The following is a 20,676-nucleotide window of genomic DNA, read 5'->3' on the forward strand; positions in this document are numbered from 1 at the left end:
AAGAGAATTGATCTTAGGCCCAAACCAGTCGAACCAAACATTCTTAAATTGGTTTGGTTTAGTTTAGTTTAGTTTTCTTTATAATTTTGTCAAAACCAAACCGAATCAAACAGTTATATGGTAATTGAATTGACCGCGATTTTGAGGTGAAGCCAATCCAATTCGGACCATGTCCACTCCTATTTTTTAGCTTTATATGTGTTGATAATTCTAAAAGATATTCCTTTTATAATCATATTTTTTTCTTTTTATCATTTTTTAAAATCATTTTCTTTTCGGTCAAATTTATTATCACGTCAATAAGACTAGTCTCTTGGCACACATGTGTCAATTGATTTTAATTTTAATTTTTTTAAATATAAAAAAATGTGAATGTACCATATTATCCTCATTTAATTAATAATTTCAATTCTTAATGTTTAAATTAACCAATGTATTTTATGGTATTTTGAATGTTTCACCGTTCTCCGCCTTTTGTTTTATATAAATACTAGCCTTTTGTTTTATATTTTGATTTATTTAAGAATTAAAAAAAATAATGGATAGTTGTGTTCTATAAAAATAGGATCTATTATCTGAATTTTCTTTTAATTTTAATTTTTTAAATACGAAAAATTATGAATTTGCCATATTATCTTCGTTTAATTAATAATTTCAATTCTTAATGTTTGCATTAACCAAGAGTATTTTCTGGTATTTTGAATGTTTTACCATTCTCTGCTATATATATATGGATAAGGCTGAAGCAAAGAAACAGTTGCCGGAAATGCCGTTAATGGATTCAAGCCTGCTCCGAAACTCAACCCCATTTACACTTGGACCCCTACCCAACCTCCTGAATAAAACCCAGAAATGCCGCCATTCTCTCTCTTCACTCTCCCTCCCAACAAATTCTCACAAACACCTCTTCATGCGGAGAAGTGGCAGTAGCAGCGGACCCCGAAACGACGTCACTTTCGACGAGGCGGCTTACGAAGCCGAGCGGCTCAGCTTTGACGCCAAGGCTCGAGAAGAAATGGCTGAGACTTCGAAGATTGAGACCCAAGAAAGTGGGGTTGCCGAAGACCCGAAAGCTTGGAAATGGGTGATCCGGAAGAGAATTTGGGACATGATGGAGGCCCGGAACATAGCCCAGAATCCGCGCCCCGTTCACCATCGCATACCAAACTTCGTTGGCGCTGCAGCTGCTGCGGATAAAGTAAGAGCACTTTGTAATTTTTTTTAATTTTCTTCTTTTAATTTTATTTTTTGGGTTGCTGAGAAATTTAAAGATAATTTTTTTTCTTTATTTTAATAATGTGGGTTTTAATTAAGAAAATAAATAATGCGAGTTTGGGCAGTTGGGTGGGTTGGAAGTGTTTCGGGTCGGGACTTGCGTGAAGGTTAATCCAGATTCACCTCAGAAGCAAGTCAGGTTTCTCACACTGTCTGGTTAGTTTAAGTACTTACGTGCCTACTTGTTCATGTGGTTAATATAGTAATTGTATGGAAATGTGAGTTAAGCGAGTTGACGAATGCAGTGTGCTCGGCCCCTTGCAACCCAAGTTTGCTTTGTTGAAAAAAAAGTAATTGTATATTAATTTTCTTGAAATCATATAAATATATGTAAGAAAATGTATTAAAATGGCACCAAGAGGTTGCAACCCAGATATATACAATACAACTTACAAGAGGAGTTCTAAAAGGTAGTTTCACTTGAAAAATATATTATAAATGTATATATGTTAATCTTGCACAAGATTATTTGGGCCACTTGCAAACATGGTTCTACCTGAAACCTGTGTTGATTGATAGTATGGTTTACCCATGATTCATATACCTCATTTTGCTTATGGACTATCATACGTATGTGGATTTTACAATGTTTTGGAAGTTGAAACGGCGGTAGATAAAATCATATGTTTGCATCTTATAAGCCAAAAGTACATTTGGAATAATTGACAGTTAACTGCTTGAATAAGCACAATATGATAGACATACTTCTAACAACACCGGATGATATGTTACCACTCAGTTAAAACTTGGCTCAAAGAACCTTGAAGGATGGTTGTACAAATGAATTATGAGTTGTATTAATATTTTATGAAAATTGAAAATTGTTTCTATGTGCACCAGGAACCAGTAATGCCTAGTGTTCTTCACTTCAAAATCCAATTTAAGACCCTTGATTTTGTGCAGGTGAGAAGAAGTTGTTAACTCCGCAACCCCGTTTAAGGACTGGGTTTTTCTCCGTTCTTGAATCCCATATGTTGACTCCTAGTACAATCAAAGAGGCTTGCACCTCTGTTGGGGTCGCCAAGTATGGGCGGGCAATTGGATTAGACGAGAAAATCAAGGTTGATCTTATAGTCATCGGCTCAGTTGCTGTTGATCCAAGGACAGGCGCTCGACTTGGCAAGGGTGAGGTAATCATACTATGGAAAGTGTTTGCTTACCCTTGTCATACTTTCTTAGAAACGCATACTACAACTCATTACTGCAGGCATCTTGTTTGTTTGTCCTAGCCATACTTTCTTACAGCATTTTGGTTCTGGACGTAATGTCAGGTTGCTTTATCACTCTAACTAAATGGACGAGGATTTGTTATAAAAAAAAAGTGAAATGAATAGTGATTCAGACCTCTAATCCTAGGAAAAAGTTTGGTTAGTATTTAAATGTCATTAACTCATTTTATGGAGATAAGAGACGGTTTTTATATGTGAAGTTTAAGCTTGTTCAATTTGAAATTTTGTCTTGCGTAGTGTCATTATTGAGTCATTGACATATTCAGGAAGTGGGTAAAACTTAGTCAAGTCTTTTGTTTAATGATAAAGTTGCGGTGCAGGGATTTGCAGAACTTGAATATGGGATGCTGCGATTCATGGGAGCCATTGATGACTCAACACCAGTTGTCACTACGGGTAAGTGTGGTTTCTTTTCTGCTAATCCTCGTGTTTCTTTTATCTGGTTCAAGAGGAGTTAATTTGTATGTGTTTGCATGCGTATTCCATCCTTTGGGCAGGGGACATGAAAGGTTTGCATTTGAATATTACTTTTCATGCTTCAAATTTTGTTCTGTCGTCTTTAGTTCCTCAATTAGGCTCTTCCTTTTCTTCTAAATATTACTTTGGTTACTTTTTCTGTTTACATCATGTGAAATGCGAAATTTCTTGCAGTGCATGACAGTCAATTGGTAGATGATATTCCGATTGAGAAGCTGTTAGTCCATGATGTACCAGTGGACATCATATGCACTCCAACCCAGGTCATATTTACCAACACATCAATTCCAAAGCCTCAAGGTTGGTGAACTTCTGCAATTTGCTTAATTTTCCTTTTCCTTTCTCTGGGAAAATAGTTTTCCTCGAAGAGTTAGTTGAGTACACATCCTAACTTCCCTTGATATTTGTAATTTGTACCATTTTATGATGAGATTGGTTAGTCAGAGTACCGTCTTACAGTACTAGATGATATTCTTAATACCAATATTTCTATGAGTATAGGGATTTACTGGGACAAATTGTCCCCTGAGAAGCTCGGGCAAATTAGAATACTTAGAGAGCTCAAGAGAAGGATTGAGAAGGAGGCTGGACAAAAGCTTCCATGCGGTCCATCTGAGAAACTGCCTCCAACAGCAAGACGAGGGAGATAACTGATTTGTTCTTCAAAGAAAATTAAATGGTGCAACAAGAAGGAAGAAGGAACAGAAAAATTCAATGTATAGACCATTTCTGTTCTGCACCAATAAGGGTTCATTCCTTTCTTTTTACATGAATAACGAATTGCACAGACAAAAGGAAACAAAAGATGTAGCTACATAATCCATGACTCGCCTTCTTGCAGCTTGCTTGGTACTGTTGTCGGGAAAGGTTACAACGATTATGAATGCTTGTGTGAGAGGGTAGAGGAGTGTGATACATGATATTTGAAGTGCGAAAATCAACTCTCTTGTTTATTAGCCATGATTTGACAGAGGGTGTAAAACTTGAGTTTGGATCGCTTCCTTTTTAAAGTTAATATTGTGCTTATGTTCAAAATAACTTACGAGCTTGTTAAATTCTAATTCCTCCGACCTCTGCAATTTTGAACATAATTAGAAGATCTATACGAAAATTAGAATTTTATTTTGTAAAAAGTGCGGTAGACATGAAAAGTGGATTTCATGAATGCGCTTGTATAAGAAACCTCTGAGAACGGGCAACAGAACGTATCTGCGCATCATTTTCACTGGATTTGTACCATACTAAAGTTACTCGTACTACATACATAATATTCTTATGGACTTATTTTTCTCTTGCTGTTGCAAAAGTCTGTTTTTCCGTTTAGAAAATCATGTACAGGTAAAAGTTCTTCATTCACACCGTTTTTTTTTTTTTTTATAAAAAAATTATTTTTTATAATGACAAAAGCCTGATATCACTCTTATTTATTTTTTATTTGTTTTCCTTTTGTGTTGTTCTTTATATTGTATTGGGTTCTTTGACTAATTGTTCAAAACTTCTGTGTTTTTTTTTAATTGGTAAAGGGAAAAAGAAAAAAAAAAGAAGAGAACTCCAGCCTGAGTCTGAGTCTTCCATTTATTTTAGTTTAGTTTATTATAGAACACGACTTCACGCTGCAAGAATGCATGGAATTCATCAGTTTACACTCCCATCTCATTTCCTTTTCTTAAACAAAAAATTTAAAGCGTGATGGGAGGCCAATTCGGTGGCTTGTCGGTCATGTTCTTCTGCATTACTTCATCAAATTTAACCATAAGAAAAGAAGTTTGGATATGTATTTTTCTTCGGATCAAATCAAGCATATTAATACTGAAGTCAACTGCACTCCCTTTCTTGATCCTCATTGCTGCTATGCATCTTAAATCTTAATCCTTCTTAGTTGTATTATTTCTCTCTTAATCGAAAATTTTCCGAATTAAGGCAATTAATCTCTCTGTCTGCGACGTCTTTCTTGCTCTGGAGGGGATCCCACTGATTTATATCCACCTTGTAGTTGGTAATGTCTCTAACCTATTGCCTTATGTAGTGCTAGTTTCATCTCTATTATACAAAAATGGTTAATGTGTGCAGATTTTTTGGTTTGATATTTCTATTTCGAGTATAATAATTAAGCCATTATAAGCTAGCTTTCGTTAATGTGCTTCTTCTTGTTTTGAATATATATAATGTGTTTGTCAATGTGCGTGGATTTGTAGGTCATGAGTATGGCTGTTTCTTGTTCGGCTGCTGCTATCCCTCTTCAAGAAAAGTACGATGTGTTTCTTAGTTTCAGTGGCGTTGACACCCGCAATATCTTTACCAGCCATCTTCATGCTGCTTTACTTCGGAAGAAAATTGTGACCTACATAGATTATAAACTTGAGAGAGGAAACGAAATTGGACCTGCCCTTCTTGAAGCAATCGAAAAATCAAAGCTTACGGTGATCATTTTCTCGAAGAACTATGCTTCTTCCACGTGTTTGAATGAGCTTTTGCATATACTGGGATGCATGGAAAAATATGGACAGATTGTTATGCCGATCTTTTACGGCATCGATCCATCAGATGTAAGAAAACAGCAGAGGAGTTATGCAGATACCTTTGCTCAACTTGAAGAACGCTTCAAGAGGAGGGATGCTTTGACGAAAGCAGCCAATCTGTCTGTGTCTGTCTTAATTTTCACTTGTGACCGTTATATTTATTATTAATACAAGATGGCAGACTTACTAATTATTGTTTGTCCTTCATAATCATATATGGAGGGAGAACCTTTTAGTTGATAAAGTTGTGAAAGATATTTTAACCGAATTGGATCGGAAATCGTCATGTGAATTAAAGGGCCTGGTTGGAATTGAAAGAATAATTGAGCAAATTGAATCGTTATTGTGCATTGATTCACGAGATGTTTGCTATGTAGGTATTTGGGGCATGCCTGGTATTGGCAAGAACTTCGTACGCTGAGTATGAGTATATAACCAAATGCAGACAAAGCTGTGAGAGGTATTTGAATTCAGATCACGTGTGTGGTATGATATCAATGCCTTGAAAGTTGAATGGAAAGCAGATAATGAGGGGACTCAGGCCTGTTTTGAATTCTACCAACTGGGTAACGATTCTGAAGTGAAGGCGAAAAGGTGTGGTATCTCCCTGTTGTATGCCCATGATGCTGACAAATTTTATGTCATGTCGGAGGAACCACAAGTTGAGGAAGATGTTGAAGATAGGCTCACTACTTGGATGGAGAAGTGGAGAAGAAGCAGCAGCAAAACCAAGGCAGCCCACTATGGGCGACCGGTCGATTATTTCCTTGGAGGAAGGGCAAGCAGAGGTCAGATTTTTCCCGAGTCTTATCATTGCTGGGCAACCGGCTGCCCACTCCTTGGCGATCGGCCAGTTTTCGCTGGACAACTGCTCCAACTATGCCGTTTTTAGCATATTTTCATCGGGTTTTTGTTTCCTACTTCGAGTTGCAATGTAACCTAATACCATAGGGCTTGTTTGGTGCCCAGGATTGGATTGAATTAGAGATATGGTGAAGGAGGAAATGAGGATAGAGGTGAATGATATTTCATTTTGGGGGATTAGGATCAATAAGTTATAAGGTGGTTACTATCCTACCATTTTGTGCGTATTCAATGAGATAACTTTTCTTCATGAGTAATCCATCTTCGACCTTTAATATGGTCAAATTTTTTTTTTTTCCTTCATTTCTTCCTTTAATATGCTTGAAATATAGAGAGTTATCATATCCAATCCAATAATAAGCACCAAAGAAGCCCTTAAGATATAAATAGGACTTTTGAGACGTATGTTGAACATCTAAAAAGTGACATCAAATTGGGTTTGAGAGAGATGAATTGCACGTTTATTTACAAAGTAATGGTAAGTACACATGCCGAAGGTTTGTACGCAACGCAACCTCAGTAATAATGGCAGAGCAGCTTGTTCAGCCACCAAATTGCTAAACTAGGAAGAGGAAAATAAACAGCAAAAGACAATGCAGTAAAAACTGTTTTAAGAAAAAAGAAAAAAATGAAGAAAATATTAGAACAATCGCTAGAGGAAGGGATTGAACCTTCGACCTTGTGGTTAACAGCCACACGCTCTAACCAGCTGAGCTACTCCAGCTGATTGCTAATTATGCACAAAGTTTCTTACAAGAATTAATCGCCTCGTATTTTTCACACCATCACACGCGCTTTTGTTTGTAAAGGCGCTTTTATTACCAAATCTTGGTTAAAATCCAAGCTTCAATTCTAAGCACTTGAAAGTGCTTGAAGTAGCACCTAGTAGGTGCTCCTCCAGAAATAGTTTTAGTTATTTCTGTCAAACACTGCCAGCTGAGGAAGATATGGTATCAATTCAGTGTAAAGTCAACCGGACCGGAGTAATTTAGATGGAACTTTGAAGGGAAGAGTAATAAACATATAACATAACAGCAGTGCTGCAGTTGTATATTCCCTTTACACACCAAAAAAAAAGAAAACAAAAAAAAAAAGAAAAAAGAAAATACACTGGATATACATCATAGCATTGAAAAAGGGTGCTCAACATACAACATTAGGTAACCTACATAACACATACAATGGCAAGAATGAAATTCGATTGGAAACCCCAGCCAAGAATCAAAGAACAACTTAAAGTTCCTCAGGTCTCGCAGTATTCTAACTAACTTTTCTCATGTCTAGCAGTATTCTATCTTATCACGCACAACCGCTGGGGTCCATATCAGAAACACCGTAGTGTGCATCTGCACCTGCCCTATAAGCCCTCCAGATCATTCGTTTTTACAGGGACACTATTCTGTTCAACGGTATCCTATCATTTTGACGAGGAGGAATCCTTTCAATTGGAGATATCACCTGTGGCATCGTCATACCGACTGAAATTATGATCTCTGCATTTCAGGGAGAAATATTGTCAAACCATTATGCAGTAATAAACCATTTGCCACAAGTGCTACTCAACAAAAAGGTCTTGAAGATTTCTTCAAAACTAGGAAAGAAAATATAGTAATTGCAATCATCCGTGGTTAACTGGCAAGTAAAATTAATTTTGTTTTTCATCTGAAGAAGTGAAAGGATTTAATAAATGCAAAGTTAAGCATAATGGTCAAGCTGTGCAAAGACAAAATCCACCAAGTAATGGGATCTGTGTGAAAAAGCATTCAATCACATTGAAATACAAAGCCATGTTTAATATACAGCAAAATACTTGAAACCGAATTTCCTCCACTGAATCAAATCAAGGATAAAGGACCAAGAATGCAATTATTATTTTTGTTTATTTTCTAGCATACAACACCTTAAACTGATTACTTTTCAATTTACATCTAACTTTTTAAACACTTGACCGACAAAGAGAACCATTTCTATATGAAAGAGCCATCAAGGAACTTCCATGGAACAATTGGCTTTTGATGAAACACCGGAATATGAGTAAACAGACTCATACATTATAATACTTACACTGACAACCCAGTAAAAATTGAAAACTATTTCGACTAAACTTCTTATGATTTGTTGTCCCTCAGTGACCTAATTCCATAAAAGCCAAGCTATTTTCTCAATATACTTAATGCCACTTCGGAAATCTCTGTCAATTATGTAGATAGGCATCAGTGCTTATTCACGTGTTTTCAATAAATTGTCAATCTAAGTTTTGTATAGTTCACCAAGGATCAAGATTTAAAATTGAGGGCGCATTTCAACTAATCCGTTAATGCGAACACTTCAGAAATATAAAAAAGAAAACATTGAACATAGAAACATATCAAACCTTTTGAAACATAAATCAGAATCTAATAAGTGTTTGAAGTGTTCAATTTTGTATTAGTCTATATATATATGTATATGCATATGGTATAAACAGGACAAGTTAAATAATATTTGTATCATACTAGTCTATGCAAAAAGTTTCGAGTGAACAATATTTTCTTCCTCAATTGGTATTAAATAAATGGTAGTTAGTTCTTTATTTAACAGCCACTAAGAATCTCAGTTTTCATTGCCAAGCCTCCAACAAAAATATGGTGAAGCCAGAGTCTTAGTGCACAATCACAAGGAGACAGACAAAAGCTAGCCAGGCTTTAGCATCCTTGTATTTGAAGAAACTGAGAGCTCCATAAAAAATAGGACATTCTTTCGCTTACATCAAGACTTGAATCTAAAACCTGGGTTGCCCGTCCCACAGAATGTCACCTGAGCTAAAGCTATGAGTTTTGTCAACTTTATTCCTGTTTAGGTTAATTCTGTATACTACTTTACTACCAGAATTAAAAGTGCCTCTGCTAAACCTGTAGAACATCCCAAAATCATAGCCAATAAATCTTTATCCATAAACCTTTATTTGTTTATTTCTTTGCTGAAGAAACAATAATCTTTTTGTTTTACTTTTGCATAAACCCCATTAGCTGTTGCACTGGCCCATTAATGTTAAACATAGGCTTCCCCGGTTATAATGTTATACAGGTTCTCATACATCTCCAGGAGCTATTATATTAGGGACCCATTTTCTCTTTTCGTCTATAACTTTTAGAAAACTCATAAGGCAAAACAGATTGTATGCGAAAGGATCGCGCACATGACTGAAACATATATATAATATATGGTGCATCCACACAAAAGAGGAAACAAACCTATCCCTTCACGCACGGACAAATTTGGCCGTATGATCTCTTCAGAATTGACAAGAAAAATATCGCCAATGTATAGATGGTTTGTTGGGACATAAACACTACACAACTCCTCATCTCCATCATCCCTCTGTAGTCAAACCACCAATAATCAGATCCAAAAGGTACATGGTCATTATAAGAAAATCCAATATAAACTAAACCAATGTCGCTAACTATTAGAACATGAATATTTTCTTCTGCAAACCATCAGAAAACAACCATTATCTTTTTTTTTTTGGTTAATCTTAAGTTCCATATAAATTTGTAGAGGGTATTGCAATATAGATTTTTTTAGAAGGTCAGTGTAATAGTTGTAAATAGTATTGAAATATGAATATTAATTCTTGCTTTTCAGATTTCAAGTAAAAATTTGGTGATAACATTAGTATTTTCCTACAACTAAATAATTATATAGCTGCTTGTAAATATAAACGATTCTTCGTCACATTTAATTAACTTAACAATCTTTGATTTGCTTTAAAAAAAATTAATAATAATGATAACAGAGAAACCACTTTTGGACTTCTTAGGAAGTGGCAATACTAACTAGAGGAAAATAAAAGCCTTTCTTTTTTCTCCGTACACCAGAAACTGCTTTTAGAGGGAGAACCTGGTTTTGGAGGGAATCAGGTAATAGCTGTTATGATAGTTATTCCTCACCCATTCATTAACAAACAATATAAGCCATCATCTGATTCTAAAACTAAGTAGAAAACAACTCAGCAAGGTAGAACTTGGGACAAAACAATCTAACATACAAACTAAATCTGCTTCTTCCAAATCCAAACCAAACATTTTAATAAATAGAATATTGCAACATACCTGAAGGGTTACAGATGATGTGATAAAACCGAATGCATATTCACCAAGCCGAGGATGACGGATAATTGCAACCTCTTTAAATGCAGTGGTATTTTGGTCTGTCACAGAGAGAGAGAGAGAGAATTATTTCTGACTACTAAATCTAAAATGGAGAAAAATAATAGACAAACACTGAATGAATTCCATGTCTGAAATACACCAATTATAACATGCACCATAGCATCCACTCACAAGCGACAGGGCACCACAAACTTCCACTAGCGCAGGACAGGAAATATCCAACCTAGATAGCACCAAATGGTATAAAATAAAACAATTTTCCTGGAAGTGGAAGGCCATTGCATGTGTGTGCTCATCACTTAACTTTTGGTTTACAATGGCAACAATACGGGTCAGTAGTTTACTTCAAATAGGGGAATTATATTTCACGTTCATGCCATTATTCAACTTAAACCAAACAGCGTAATGGAAGCCCACATAAGAAGTGAGTCAAAATCAAACAACAGAATTTACCAAGAGCCTTATATGGTATACGTTCCTAGTGGCTTGACCTAAACTAAAATCACACCAAGAGACATTTTAGATAGGTTGGTGAGCCTAATGAACCAACCAACCATTTCTGGGCTTGGCTCGTTGTTTCAACAAGCCGGAAATTAAACTTAGCTTGATTCATTTGTTAAAAATTTCAGCTCAGGTCTAGCCTCAACTCATGTGAGACCTACATGCTTGCAAGTGGCTTAGCTCCTTTATAGCCCCAGATTTGATAAGAAAAAACATAAACCTTAAGATAATAAGGACGCAGCCATGCAAACAGTTTACAAAGAGGTAAAAAAATGGGCTTAGATATTGAAATAGCGCAATTACCTGGAGAGATTGCAGAGCTAATTTGTTTGGAGGCTGAGTATATGTGCTTCATAAAGGGCATTCGTTTTATGAACCATTCCCCAATCCAGAAAACTGTTGCACCCATCCATGATGAAGCAAATATACCGACTAAGAATATAAAGGCAAGGGATGTAACAAATCCTAGGCCTGCAACAATGAAAAAAGAAGTATTCAATGTTGAAGCATACAAAAATCTATGCTTAATTACATTATCCAGAAGAACTCAGTATGAACTTTACTTCAGATATGATTTCTGCTTAGAACACTTTGAAACTTCAGATAAACCAAAAGGATTAAAGGTAGTCCCCTTTATAGAAATTTTCCCAACATTAAGAAGTAATAATCTATGCTTTGCCACCACTAAAACTGTTACCCCAAATATGGTAATGAGGAGGTTTGGTGATTCACAATGACCATCATCTACTTTTCTTCCTCGTTCTCCCATACTAATATTTGTTTATCCAGCTCCCTCCACATCTAATTTGGATAGTGATTGCAACTTGAACTACTTGGATACTTCCAAAAAATCTATTCAAGTACAATCCATATTGTTGTTAAATTACCCGCCCACTAGATCTTGTTCTTTAATGTAACCAACGGCAATAGACTAAACTAGCAAATATTAGAAAACTTAGAAACACACAAGAATTATACTGGTTCGGCAAAACTTTTGCCTACGTCCAGTTGTGATTCCTCTAGGTAGAGAAATCACCGCTCCTTTGATTAATAATAGAGATTACAGAACTTTTGCAACCCTAGAACTAATCTCAAAACTCTCGGCTGTCTCTGGCTGTTTTTCTTGCTGTAAAATAAGCCCTGCCGCACCCTATTTATAGATATAGAGTTGGCTCACATGTCCCAAGGCTGATTGAATTCCTATTCCTAAGTGGATTAGGAAATTACTTATCCAAATCCTAATAGACTTCTAGAAATCCAAACCTAAATTGAATAAGGAAAACTGAAATTCCTTCCTAATCCCTCTAAGACAAGAATTGGTATACCTCTAATTTTCCTAAAACAATCCTAAACCAACTAGGACATATTTGACGAGCCAAAATCCTAACAATAGTATTACTAGAATTTCTTCTTTTCTTTTCTTTTTTGGTTCAAGAATCAAAAGTATTACTAGAAATTCAAGACATGCAAAAACATATGAAAGTAAGAAGTAGCAAACTACTTCAAGTACCAACACCTCTACAGCATTTGCTTGAAAATTTCTGATTATAATTGGCAGTTGATTATTACAGAAATTATTTGACGCCCTGTCTTTCTTAAAGACGGAACACGTTGAGAAAACCTCACTTATACTCAAGTTTCTTCAACTCTGATCCCATTTATTGACAGGTTGACTATTTAGGGTATAGAATGGTCATGTAGAGCTTCAGTTTTAGGTTTGAAGTATCAAATTTTGGGCTTAAATCAAAGCGACTAACCAATCTGCGACTAGAAACCTCAAGTCTAAGCTCAAAATGATCATTGTACACCCTAAAACAATCAACCATGTCAATAAATTGGATCAAAGTTGAAGAAACTAAGTAAAAGTAAGGTTTTCTCAATGCGCTTGTCTTTAAGAAAGACAAAGCATCCTGTTCAGACCGGACTGGTGATTATTATTATGAATTTTTTCAGAACTTTTCACAGCAATGCACACATCACTTTCAACTTCATTAAGAATTAGTCATTGCATACCCAAAGTAAACATCAATTTGGTGCTTTTGAGTCATACCAAATATGCTAACCCCAAGCCTGGCATATATTGGACTGAAGAAACCATCTACAAACTGAACAAACCACCAAGTGATGAAGAATGTAACAGCGACAGGAAAGAGAACCATGCTGCAATTTTACAATTCAACCTAACATTGTTACAATCAAACGAGATATATGAATCATAAAATCATGAAAAAACTAGAGGGGAAAACAAATGTCAGAAAAAACAATCAGACCCAAATTATGCTCATTACCATCCGGTCATGAATTTCTTTGAGACCCAACTCTGGAGCACTGCATAGCATGCCTGATGAAATTCAAGGGTCAAAGCAGTACAGCAGGAACAAGAATTGTTTTGTAAGCTATATGCATTGCCAATAATAAACAAAAATAACTCAATAAAAACAAATACTCTTGCATGAATAGAACCAACAGGGTAGTGCTCTGCAGTAACTAATGTCTCCAGCATGAATGACTTGTCCATGAGAGAGAGAGAGAGAGAGAGAGAGAGAGAGAGAGAGAGAGAGAGAGAGAGAGAGAATTTCAGTAAATAATGACTGCAAATAGGACTAGATGCAGGAAAAGACTAACATAAGTGCCCAAAACCACTTGATACAAAACCTACTGTGCACCATAATTTGTTAACATTTTGGTTTTAGTTTTTAATTTATTATCTTTAACGGTTCTCAGAACATATTATATTTGCACAAACGGTACTTCAAGCTTGGGAGTATGGAGAGATCCATTGCTCAAAGATTATATCATTTCTAGTTTATTTAGAGCTCAAAATGAGCTTTGGGTATTGACATCCATTCTTGTTTATGGTGATCTTTTACCATCATAACAACCTCAAAGGGAGCTACCCAAGTAATTATACCCATGTTTTATACAGAGTCCCTAATTTCTCTATCTTTCTCCAAGCATCTCATAGCTCTAGAGCCTCCAAAAGCTAATTAGGAAAAATTCAGCATTCAATTATTAACTACACAAACAGGAAGAAAAATTAAGAGATCAGCCAAGTTCCACTTACATAGATACATAAACATAAACTCATTATGGTTGTTCAAATTCACAATCAATTTTTCTCACTCTAATTAAATCCCCAAACTTCATAGATTTCCAAATTGGGAAGATATTTTTCTAAAGTGACAAAGAGGTTGAGGGTTGAGAGAGTAATAGACAGACAGACCTCGCGAGTGGAGGAGTTGGGGGAGCTTGGCGGAGACTTGGGAACATCTTCAGAGTCGGCTTGCGCCAGCGGACTCGACGTGGACTCTTTAGTTTCCGCCATTCGGCTTCGCAGTTACTTCCAGTTACAGACCAACGTAAACAGAGCGGTAGACTCGTAGGAAAGGGGGTTACAGAGATCGCAGTTTGTTTGGACTCAGACTCTCTTCCCAGGCCTTCTGTTCGGTGTCCTCTCTTGGTAAAGACCTTACAGTTGCTCCCCTTGTTTGGCTGCGGGGATAACCTCTATACCTAAGACGGTTTAACAAGTTTAATTGCAAAATTGTTTCTGTGCGACGGGCTGTAGCTCAAATGGTAAAAAGGCAATAATCACTACACTACTATTCCCTTCGTGGACACAATGTTTACGTACACATAAGTCTCTAATAAAGACACAATGTTTATGAACTCGTTGGGTTAGTTTAGCCTCTGGCTAAGTTTTCTGTTGTTTTGGGGTTTGACCCCCTTTTTTTACTCAAAAAAAAGACACAATGTTTATGTACACATAAGTCTCAAATAAAGGATATACTAGGAGTTTTATGTTTACATGAGTCTCAAATAAAGGATAAGAAAAATTAGGTATTATACATAAGTAACTTTATTAATTAGTATTTGAGATATTGGGTACTTTTGTTTGGGTTTTAATACCTAGGAAAGAATTGTTATTTTGGATTAGGCCAAACAGGATGCCCAGATTCGTTGGGCCAGCTTAAAAATAATAACTAAAAAAACAATGCTACCCCTCTTCTTAAAAAGCCTTGCCCAACTTTAAAACTTACAAAGTAAATTACTTTTTTACCCCTGGCTGTTTAAACTACTCGCAATTTGAGCTTCTCTTTCGTTTTCATTCAGCTTGACATTTTCTAGCTCTAGTTCGTTTAGCTACTGGAGCTTCAATTTTCTGGTAGGCTTTCGTTCGATTTTCTTCATTTTTCTATTTTATTCTAATTAGTTTTTTGTTATTTAGATTGATCTTTATGTTTTGGGTGTAATTTTGCTTTTGCATGCAAAAAGGTTAGTTTTGGCGTGCGATTTCTGTGCTCTGGTTCAATCTTAGTTCTCCAATTTCGAGCTCGTTTTGTGGCATGTGATTTTGTATCTTCTTCATTTTGTGATTAGATTTGATTTTGAGCTGCTATTTGGCTTGGGAGATTTTTGGCAGTCCCAGGTGTTAAGGTATGAGTACTTGAGAAATTTTTTTCGTTTATATCGACTTATATGTGTTCGGAATTTAGTTTTAGTACTTTGATTGTGGTTTTTCCTTTTGGTTTCTATTAGGGGTGGGCGCGGTCCGGTTCAGTCCGGTTCTCACCTCAAACCGGAACCGAAACCGGTATTATTTAACCGGTCCGGTTCGGTCTGGTTTAGGCAAAAAAAATTTCGAAAACCGGCCGGTTCGGTTCTAACCGGTTCCGGTCCGGTTCTGGTTTTGAACCGGATTATTAATTTATTATTTTTTTAATTTTTTTTTAAAAAAAAATTTTTTTTAAAATTTTTTAAATAAAAAAATTATAATAAATAACTTATTTTTTTAGCTTAAAAATGAACAAATAATCCAATTCATACATTTAGAAATTTTTTGAAGTTGAACTTGGAAAATTAGTGATTATAAAAGTTAAAAAATGGCATTAGATTTTAAAATTTTGTAAAAATATAAATATAAAATATATGACCGGTCCGGTTCGGTCCGGTCCGGTGCAGAGAGATGTAAAACCAGAACTGGAACCGGTTGGAACCGGTTCGGTCCTGTTCCGGTCCGGTTTGTTGACTTTTTTGGTCAACCGGTTTTTTTTCCGGTTTTTTTTCACCGGTTCGGTTCGGTGTTCCGGTTTTCCGGTCCCGATGCCCACCCCTAGTTTCTATTCGAAATTTTTTGATTTTCTATCATAAACTGCATTGCCGTTTCTATTTGTTGACTTTTTGAGCAGAAACTGCAGTGTAGTTTCTTGTTTCATAAACTGCATTGCAAGTGTATGTGAATGTTACAACTGCTTATGGACTTGAATGTTTTTTAAACTTGGTTTTAGTACTTTGATAATGGCTTTTCCTTTTGGTTTCTATTCAAATTTGAGGGTATGTTTTTTGATAAACTGCACTGCAGTTTTCGTTTATTTCAGGTTTTTTATCAGAAACTACAGTGCAGTTTCTTGTTCCATATTTTGATTTCAGAATAATTTTTGCTATTCTATGGGAATGTTACAACTGCTTATGGACTTAATTGTGTTTTGAACTTAGTTTTAGTACTTTTATAATGGCTTTGCCTTTTGGCTTCCTTTCAAATTTTAGCAGATTTGTTTTCATAAATTGCACTACAGTTTTCGTTTGTTGTAGTTTTGGACTAGAAATTGCACTGCAGTTTCTTGTTTCATAATTCGATTTCAGACTAATATTTGCAAGTTTATGGAAATGTTACAATTACTCATCTACATTATTTACTGATTTGAATTGTTTTCTGTTTTTGTTTGTTGTTTTGTTTGCATTTTCAAGGCTAATGGAGGTTTGTGTCATAGCCAAGTGCACATATAAGTTGGAAACCATTATGTTTTCAGTTTCAGCAAAGTCATCCATGGGTGATGTTTCGAAGACTTTTTGTCTAAGGTTTAGGGGTTTGCAGTTGGGTAGTTTCACATTACGGTATTCGTTGCCTGGTTATTCAAGTTGTTTACTAGAAATGGATAGTAATTTAGACATGATGAATGGCATATTTGTCAATATCAAATGCGAAGAGTGTGGATATTTTAGTTAAGAATTTATGCGGGAGCAGTGGTTTTTGTGGAAATAAGGAGTTGATAGCATTTGAAAAGGGCGAGTCGTCGTGTTCTAGTAATGTTGAAGACATAAATGAATTTTTGGGCAGGTTGAAGAGAGCAAGTGCTAAGCCTTTGTTGTCAAATGAGTGGGAGATGTACATACATCATGTAGGGCAGAAGTTTGATGGTGGTGTAGAGGAGTTCTGGTTGAAATTGTGCAAGTATGCTCTCAAAGTAGGATTTAATTTTTAAATGCCGGAAATGACAAGAGGCAAGTGATTGCTGTGTGTTCAAAGAAGAAGTTGGAGGGTTGTAGTTAGCGTGTTTATGCATCTCGTTGTGAAGCTACTGGCTGTTTTGTAATTCGGACATTAAATAATGTGCATACATGTGTGGGTCAGATACAGGAATCAAATAGTAAGATGATGAGGTCTCGTGTGGTGCCCTCTCTCTTTATTGATAGAATTCGTGCAAAACCAGAGCTGAAGCCAATTGAGATTATAAACGAGTTCAAAGATTATTACGGTATAGATATTTCATACTATCACGCATGGTTTGACAAAGAGTTAGCGAAACAGGACGTTCACGGGGATAAGTCGAAGTCCTTCAACAAGTTAGTGTGGTATGCGGACACCATAAAGGAAACTAACAATGATTTTCTATATGAGCTTGAATGTGAAGTTGGAATTAATCGCTTTAGACGATTTTTTGTACCATTTGGCGGTTCAATTGCTGGATTTCAATATTGCATCCCCTTGTTGTTCATTGATGCTGCATTTTTTAAGAGCAAGTACAAGGGGTAGCTTCTTTGTGCTTCCGGAAAGAAGGGAAGGTATGCTTACTGTACTGTATTGAATTTTTGTGTAATCTGCATTATTGTTTTGTGAAATATTGCTGGTATTTGTATACTCTATATTGCAGTTTATGTTTACTATTTCGTGTAATATTGCTTGTATGTTGTCAATTGTTCTTTCAGCATTCGTAAACTGAACTGCAAATTCCATTTGTTGTAGTTTCTTGTTTCATAATTCAATTTCAGAATAATATTTGCAAGTCTATGGAAATGTTACACCTGCTCATGGACTTATATGTGTTTTGAACTTAGTTTTAGTACTTTGATCATGGATTTGCCTTTTGGTTTCCCTTCAAATTTGAGCAGATTTGTTTTCATAAACTACACTACAGTTTCCGTTTGTTGCTTATATTTGCACTTTTAGTTTTGTTTTGCAGGGTTTTATCCTCTAGCTTTTGGAGTTATTGATTCTGAGACAGAGGAGAATTGGACTTGGTTTCTTCAACATTTGGCTGCTATATTACTACTGATGGAAAGAATGGTGACTTTCTTCTTTGACCGTAATCAAGGTTTGTTAAATGTAATGAGGGTTGTGTTTCCTGGATGGCCTCATTCCTACTATTACTATCACCTAAAACAAAATTTGATATCGAAGTATCCGAAGTCAGGTTATGGGAAACTGCTCCAAGACCGTGTTATCAATCTATTTAGTAGATGTGCATATGCTGTTATGGAAGAAGAGTTTAAAGTAGCAATGGATGAGTTGGTGATTGTTGGGAGTTCGAAAGTGAAGACATTTATATCTGATTTGTCTAGAGATCACTACGCCAACGCATTTTTCAAAGGAATGCGTTATAGAGAGATGGCAAACAGTTTAGTCGAGTCGTTTAATAACTGGGTTGGTGTATTTCGAGATTTGCCGGTGTTACCTTTGATAGAAGGGATTCGACAGAAATTGATGGTATTGAATTCTCAACCACGAATTGAAGCCGAGAAGGGGACAACAATTTTGTGTTAGGAGATGGAAATTAGACTGTGGGAAAATGCAGAGGCTGGTAGGACTTGGGCCGTACCCCATTCTAGTTGCACTATTTTTGAAGTATTTTCTGATTTTTCGATGATGGTTGATCTTGGGCAAAGGATATGTTCTTGCCGTCTTTGACAAATTGATGGTTTTCCTTGTACGCATGCGGTGGCTGCAATTCTAGCAAAGAAAGATTCAGTTTATGATTACATTGAGTGTTACTACAGGTCTGACTTCTTTCGAAAAGCCTATGAGAGTCATTTTTTTTCCTATTCCAGATATTGGGAAAAGCTTGGCGGCAACGGTTCAACTGCTGGAGTTGTGCTTCCGCCAATTACAAAAAGGCCAACTGGAAGACCACCAACGAAGAGGATCAAAGCTTTTGGTGAAGGTACAAGGCCATTGAAATGGAGTCGGTACAATGTTGATGGGCACAACAGGAAGGCCCCGTTTGGGATTGCTTTTTTTGGCCAAAAATCTGCTTTACTTTAAAGTTAAGGAGTTTAAGATGTTTGGTAAAAATAAATATCTCGATTATTTTAAAAGCAGTGGCCTTTTGACAGCAGCTTTTAAAAGCAGACTCTGGGTTGCTTTCCAAAGCTGCTTTTAAAAGAAGCAGAGATGAGCCTTTAATGAATTTTTTTAATTCCCAAAATACCATCATTAATTTTTAAAAATGAGACTGCCTCCACCTCTACATCCAACTCCACCACCTCCACCACCAACACCGCCACCACCACCGCCACCACCATCACCACCACATCCTCCTCCTCATTCGCCACCGCCACCACCACAACCTCCACCTCCACCCCTACCACCACTTCCACCACCACCTTCTCGTCAAACTCCACCACCTTTGTCACAACCACCTCCACCTCCACTTCCACAACCACCTCCACCTCCACTTCCACAACCACCACTTTCACCACCACTACCACCATATAATTAGCACATAACAGTTTCAACATCTTGTCTATTTTAGTCATTATTCACAGGTATAACAGTTTTATATTAAAATTTACCAAACGGTTTTGACACTGCTTTTTGTATTAACAACACTTTTAAAATATTGTTTATCAAACATGGAGCTGTTTTACTTTACAGCTAATTATTTTCAAAGCACAGCAGAATCAACTTTTTTTAAAAGTGACAGCAATCCCAAACTGGCTCGAAGACTTGCAAGGCAATGATATGAACATTCCTTCTCAGTTGATGACTGCTTATGTTAGATATCGTTTAGTGAATGTATACTCAGTTTCTGCATTACAGTTTTTGTAAGCACTGCATTGCAGTTTTTAGTTGCTTGTAATTGGGTACACAGCTTCTAATTGGATATTATGATTCTTTTTTGAAATTAATGAAAATTATACAATTGTTTCATAAGTGGATATTCATTTTTAACTGCCATTCAATGTTTGTTTTCACATTTGAGCAGATTTTGTTTCATAAACTGCACTTTAGTTTCTTTTTTTAGAATAAATTTTGCTAGTCTATGGGAATGGTACAACTGCTCATAGAGTTAAATGTGTGTTGATATTAGTTTCAATACTTCGATCATGGCTTTGTCTTTTGGTTTCTTTTCACATTTGAGCAGATGTTTTTTAATAAACTGCACTGCAGTTTCCGTTTGTTGGAGTTTTTTACCAGAAACTACAGTGCAATTTTTTTGTTTCATAATTCAATTTCAGAATAATTTTTGCAAGTCTATTGGAATGCTACAACTACTGACCTACTGAAATATGTTTTGAACAAGGTTTTAGTACTTTGATCATGGCTTTGGCTTTTGGTTTCTTTTCACAATTTTTGAGCAGATTTCTTTTTCATAAACT

At 36.0% G+C, this 20,676-nt stretch overlaps 3 protein-coding genes and 1 non-coding gene across 4 annotated transcripts; 2 read left to right on the plus strand and 2 right to left on the minus strand.

Annotated features, from left to right (window-relative positions):
• Positions 741 to 4,019, plus strand: LOC18767862 (5-formyltetrahydrofolate cyclo-ligase-like protein COG0212). The gene is made up of 6 exons (XM_007200624.2): positions 741 to 1,198; positions 1,341 to 1,431; positions 2,179 to 2,405; positions 2,825 to 2,900; positions 3,156 to 3,281; positions 3,483 to 4,019. The coding sequence occupies exons 1-6, from the start codon at positions 767 to 769 to the stop codon at positions 3,629 to 3,631; spliced, it is 1,101 nt and encodes a 366-aa protein (XP_007200686.2). The 5' UTR covers positions 741 to 766; the 3' UTR covers positions 3,632 to 4,019.
• TRNAN-GUU lies at positions 7,015 to 7,088 on the minus strand. The gene has a single exon. It is a non-coding gene; the product is annotated as a tRNA-Asn (tRNA).
• On the minus strand, positions 7,364 to 14,600 carry LOC18766964 (protein LIKE COV 2). The gene is made up of 7 exons (XM_007200545.2): positions 14,243 to 14,600; positions 13,308 to 13,360; positions 13,070 to 13,179; positions 11,323 to 11,490; positions 10,459 to 10,556; positions 9,598 to 9,724; positions 7,364 to 7,857 (listed from the first exon to the last, which is right to left on the minus strand). Exons 1-7 carry the CDS (start codon positions 14,342 to 14,344, stop codon positions 7,748 to 7,750), a joined length of 768 nt encoding a protein of 255 aa, XP_007200607.1. The 5' UTR covers positions 14,345 to 14,600; the 3' UTR covers positions 7,364 to 7,747.
• LOC109950640 lies at positions 16,977 to 18,841 on the plus strand. The gene is made up of 4 exons (XM_020570253.1): positions 16,977 to 17,264; positions 17,432 to 17,829; positions 18,007 to 18,011; positions 18,261 to 18,841. Exons 1-4 carry the CDS (start codon positions 16,977 to 16,979, stop codon positions 18,839 to 18,841), a joined length of 1,272 nt encoding a protein of 423 aa, XP_020425842.1.

This window comes from Prunus persica, chromosome G8 (genome assembly GCF_000346465.2).
Source record: "Prunus persica cultivar Lovell chromosome G8, Prunus_persica_NCBIv2, whole genome shotgun sequence".
NCBI classification, from domain to species: Eukaryota; Viridiplantae; Streptophyta; class Magnoliopsida; order Rosales; family Rosaceae; genus Prunus; species Prunus persica.

Excerpts from the sequence above, each read along its gene's own strand:
- LOC18767862 (XM_007200624.2), top strand. The coding sequence starts at position 767 with ATGCCGTTAATGGATTCAAGCCTGCTCCGAAACTCAACCCCATTTACA. Across the intron at positions 1,199-1,340 it reads CTGCAGCTGCTGCGGATAAA|TTGGGTGGGTTGGAAGTGTT; the intron begins GTAAGAGCACTT and ends GAGTTTGGGCAG. Across the intron at positions 2,406-2,824 it reads CTCGACTTGGCAAGGGTGAG|GGATTTGCAGAACTTGAATA; the intron begins GTAATCATACTA and ends GTTGCGGTGCAG.
- LOC18766964 (XM_007200545.2), bottom strand. The coding sequence starts at position 14,344 with ATGGCGGAAACTAAAGAGTCCACGTCGAGTCCGCTGGCGCAAGCCGAC. Across the intron at positions 13,180-13,307 it reads AAGAAATTCATGACCGGATG|CATGGTTCTCTTTCCTGTCG; the intron begins GTAATGAGCATA and ends GTAAAATTGCAG. Across the intron at positions 7,858-9,597 it reads GTCCGTGCGTGAAGGGATAG|AGATCATAATTTCAGTCGGT; the intron begins GTTTGTTTCCTC and ends CCTGAAATGCAG.
- LOC109950640 (XM_020570253.1), top strand. The coding sequence starts at position 16,977 with ATGGCATATTTGTCAATATCAAATGCGAAGAGTGTGGATATTTTAGTT. Across the intron at positions 17,265-17,431 it reads TGTGCAAGTATGCTCTCAAA|ATACAGGAATCAAATAGTAA; the intron begins GTAGGATTTAAT and ends TGTGTGGGTCAG.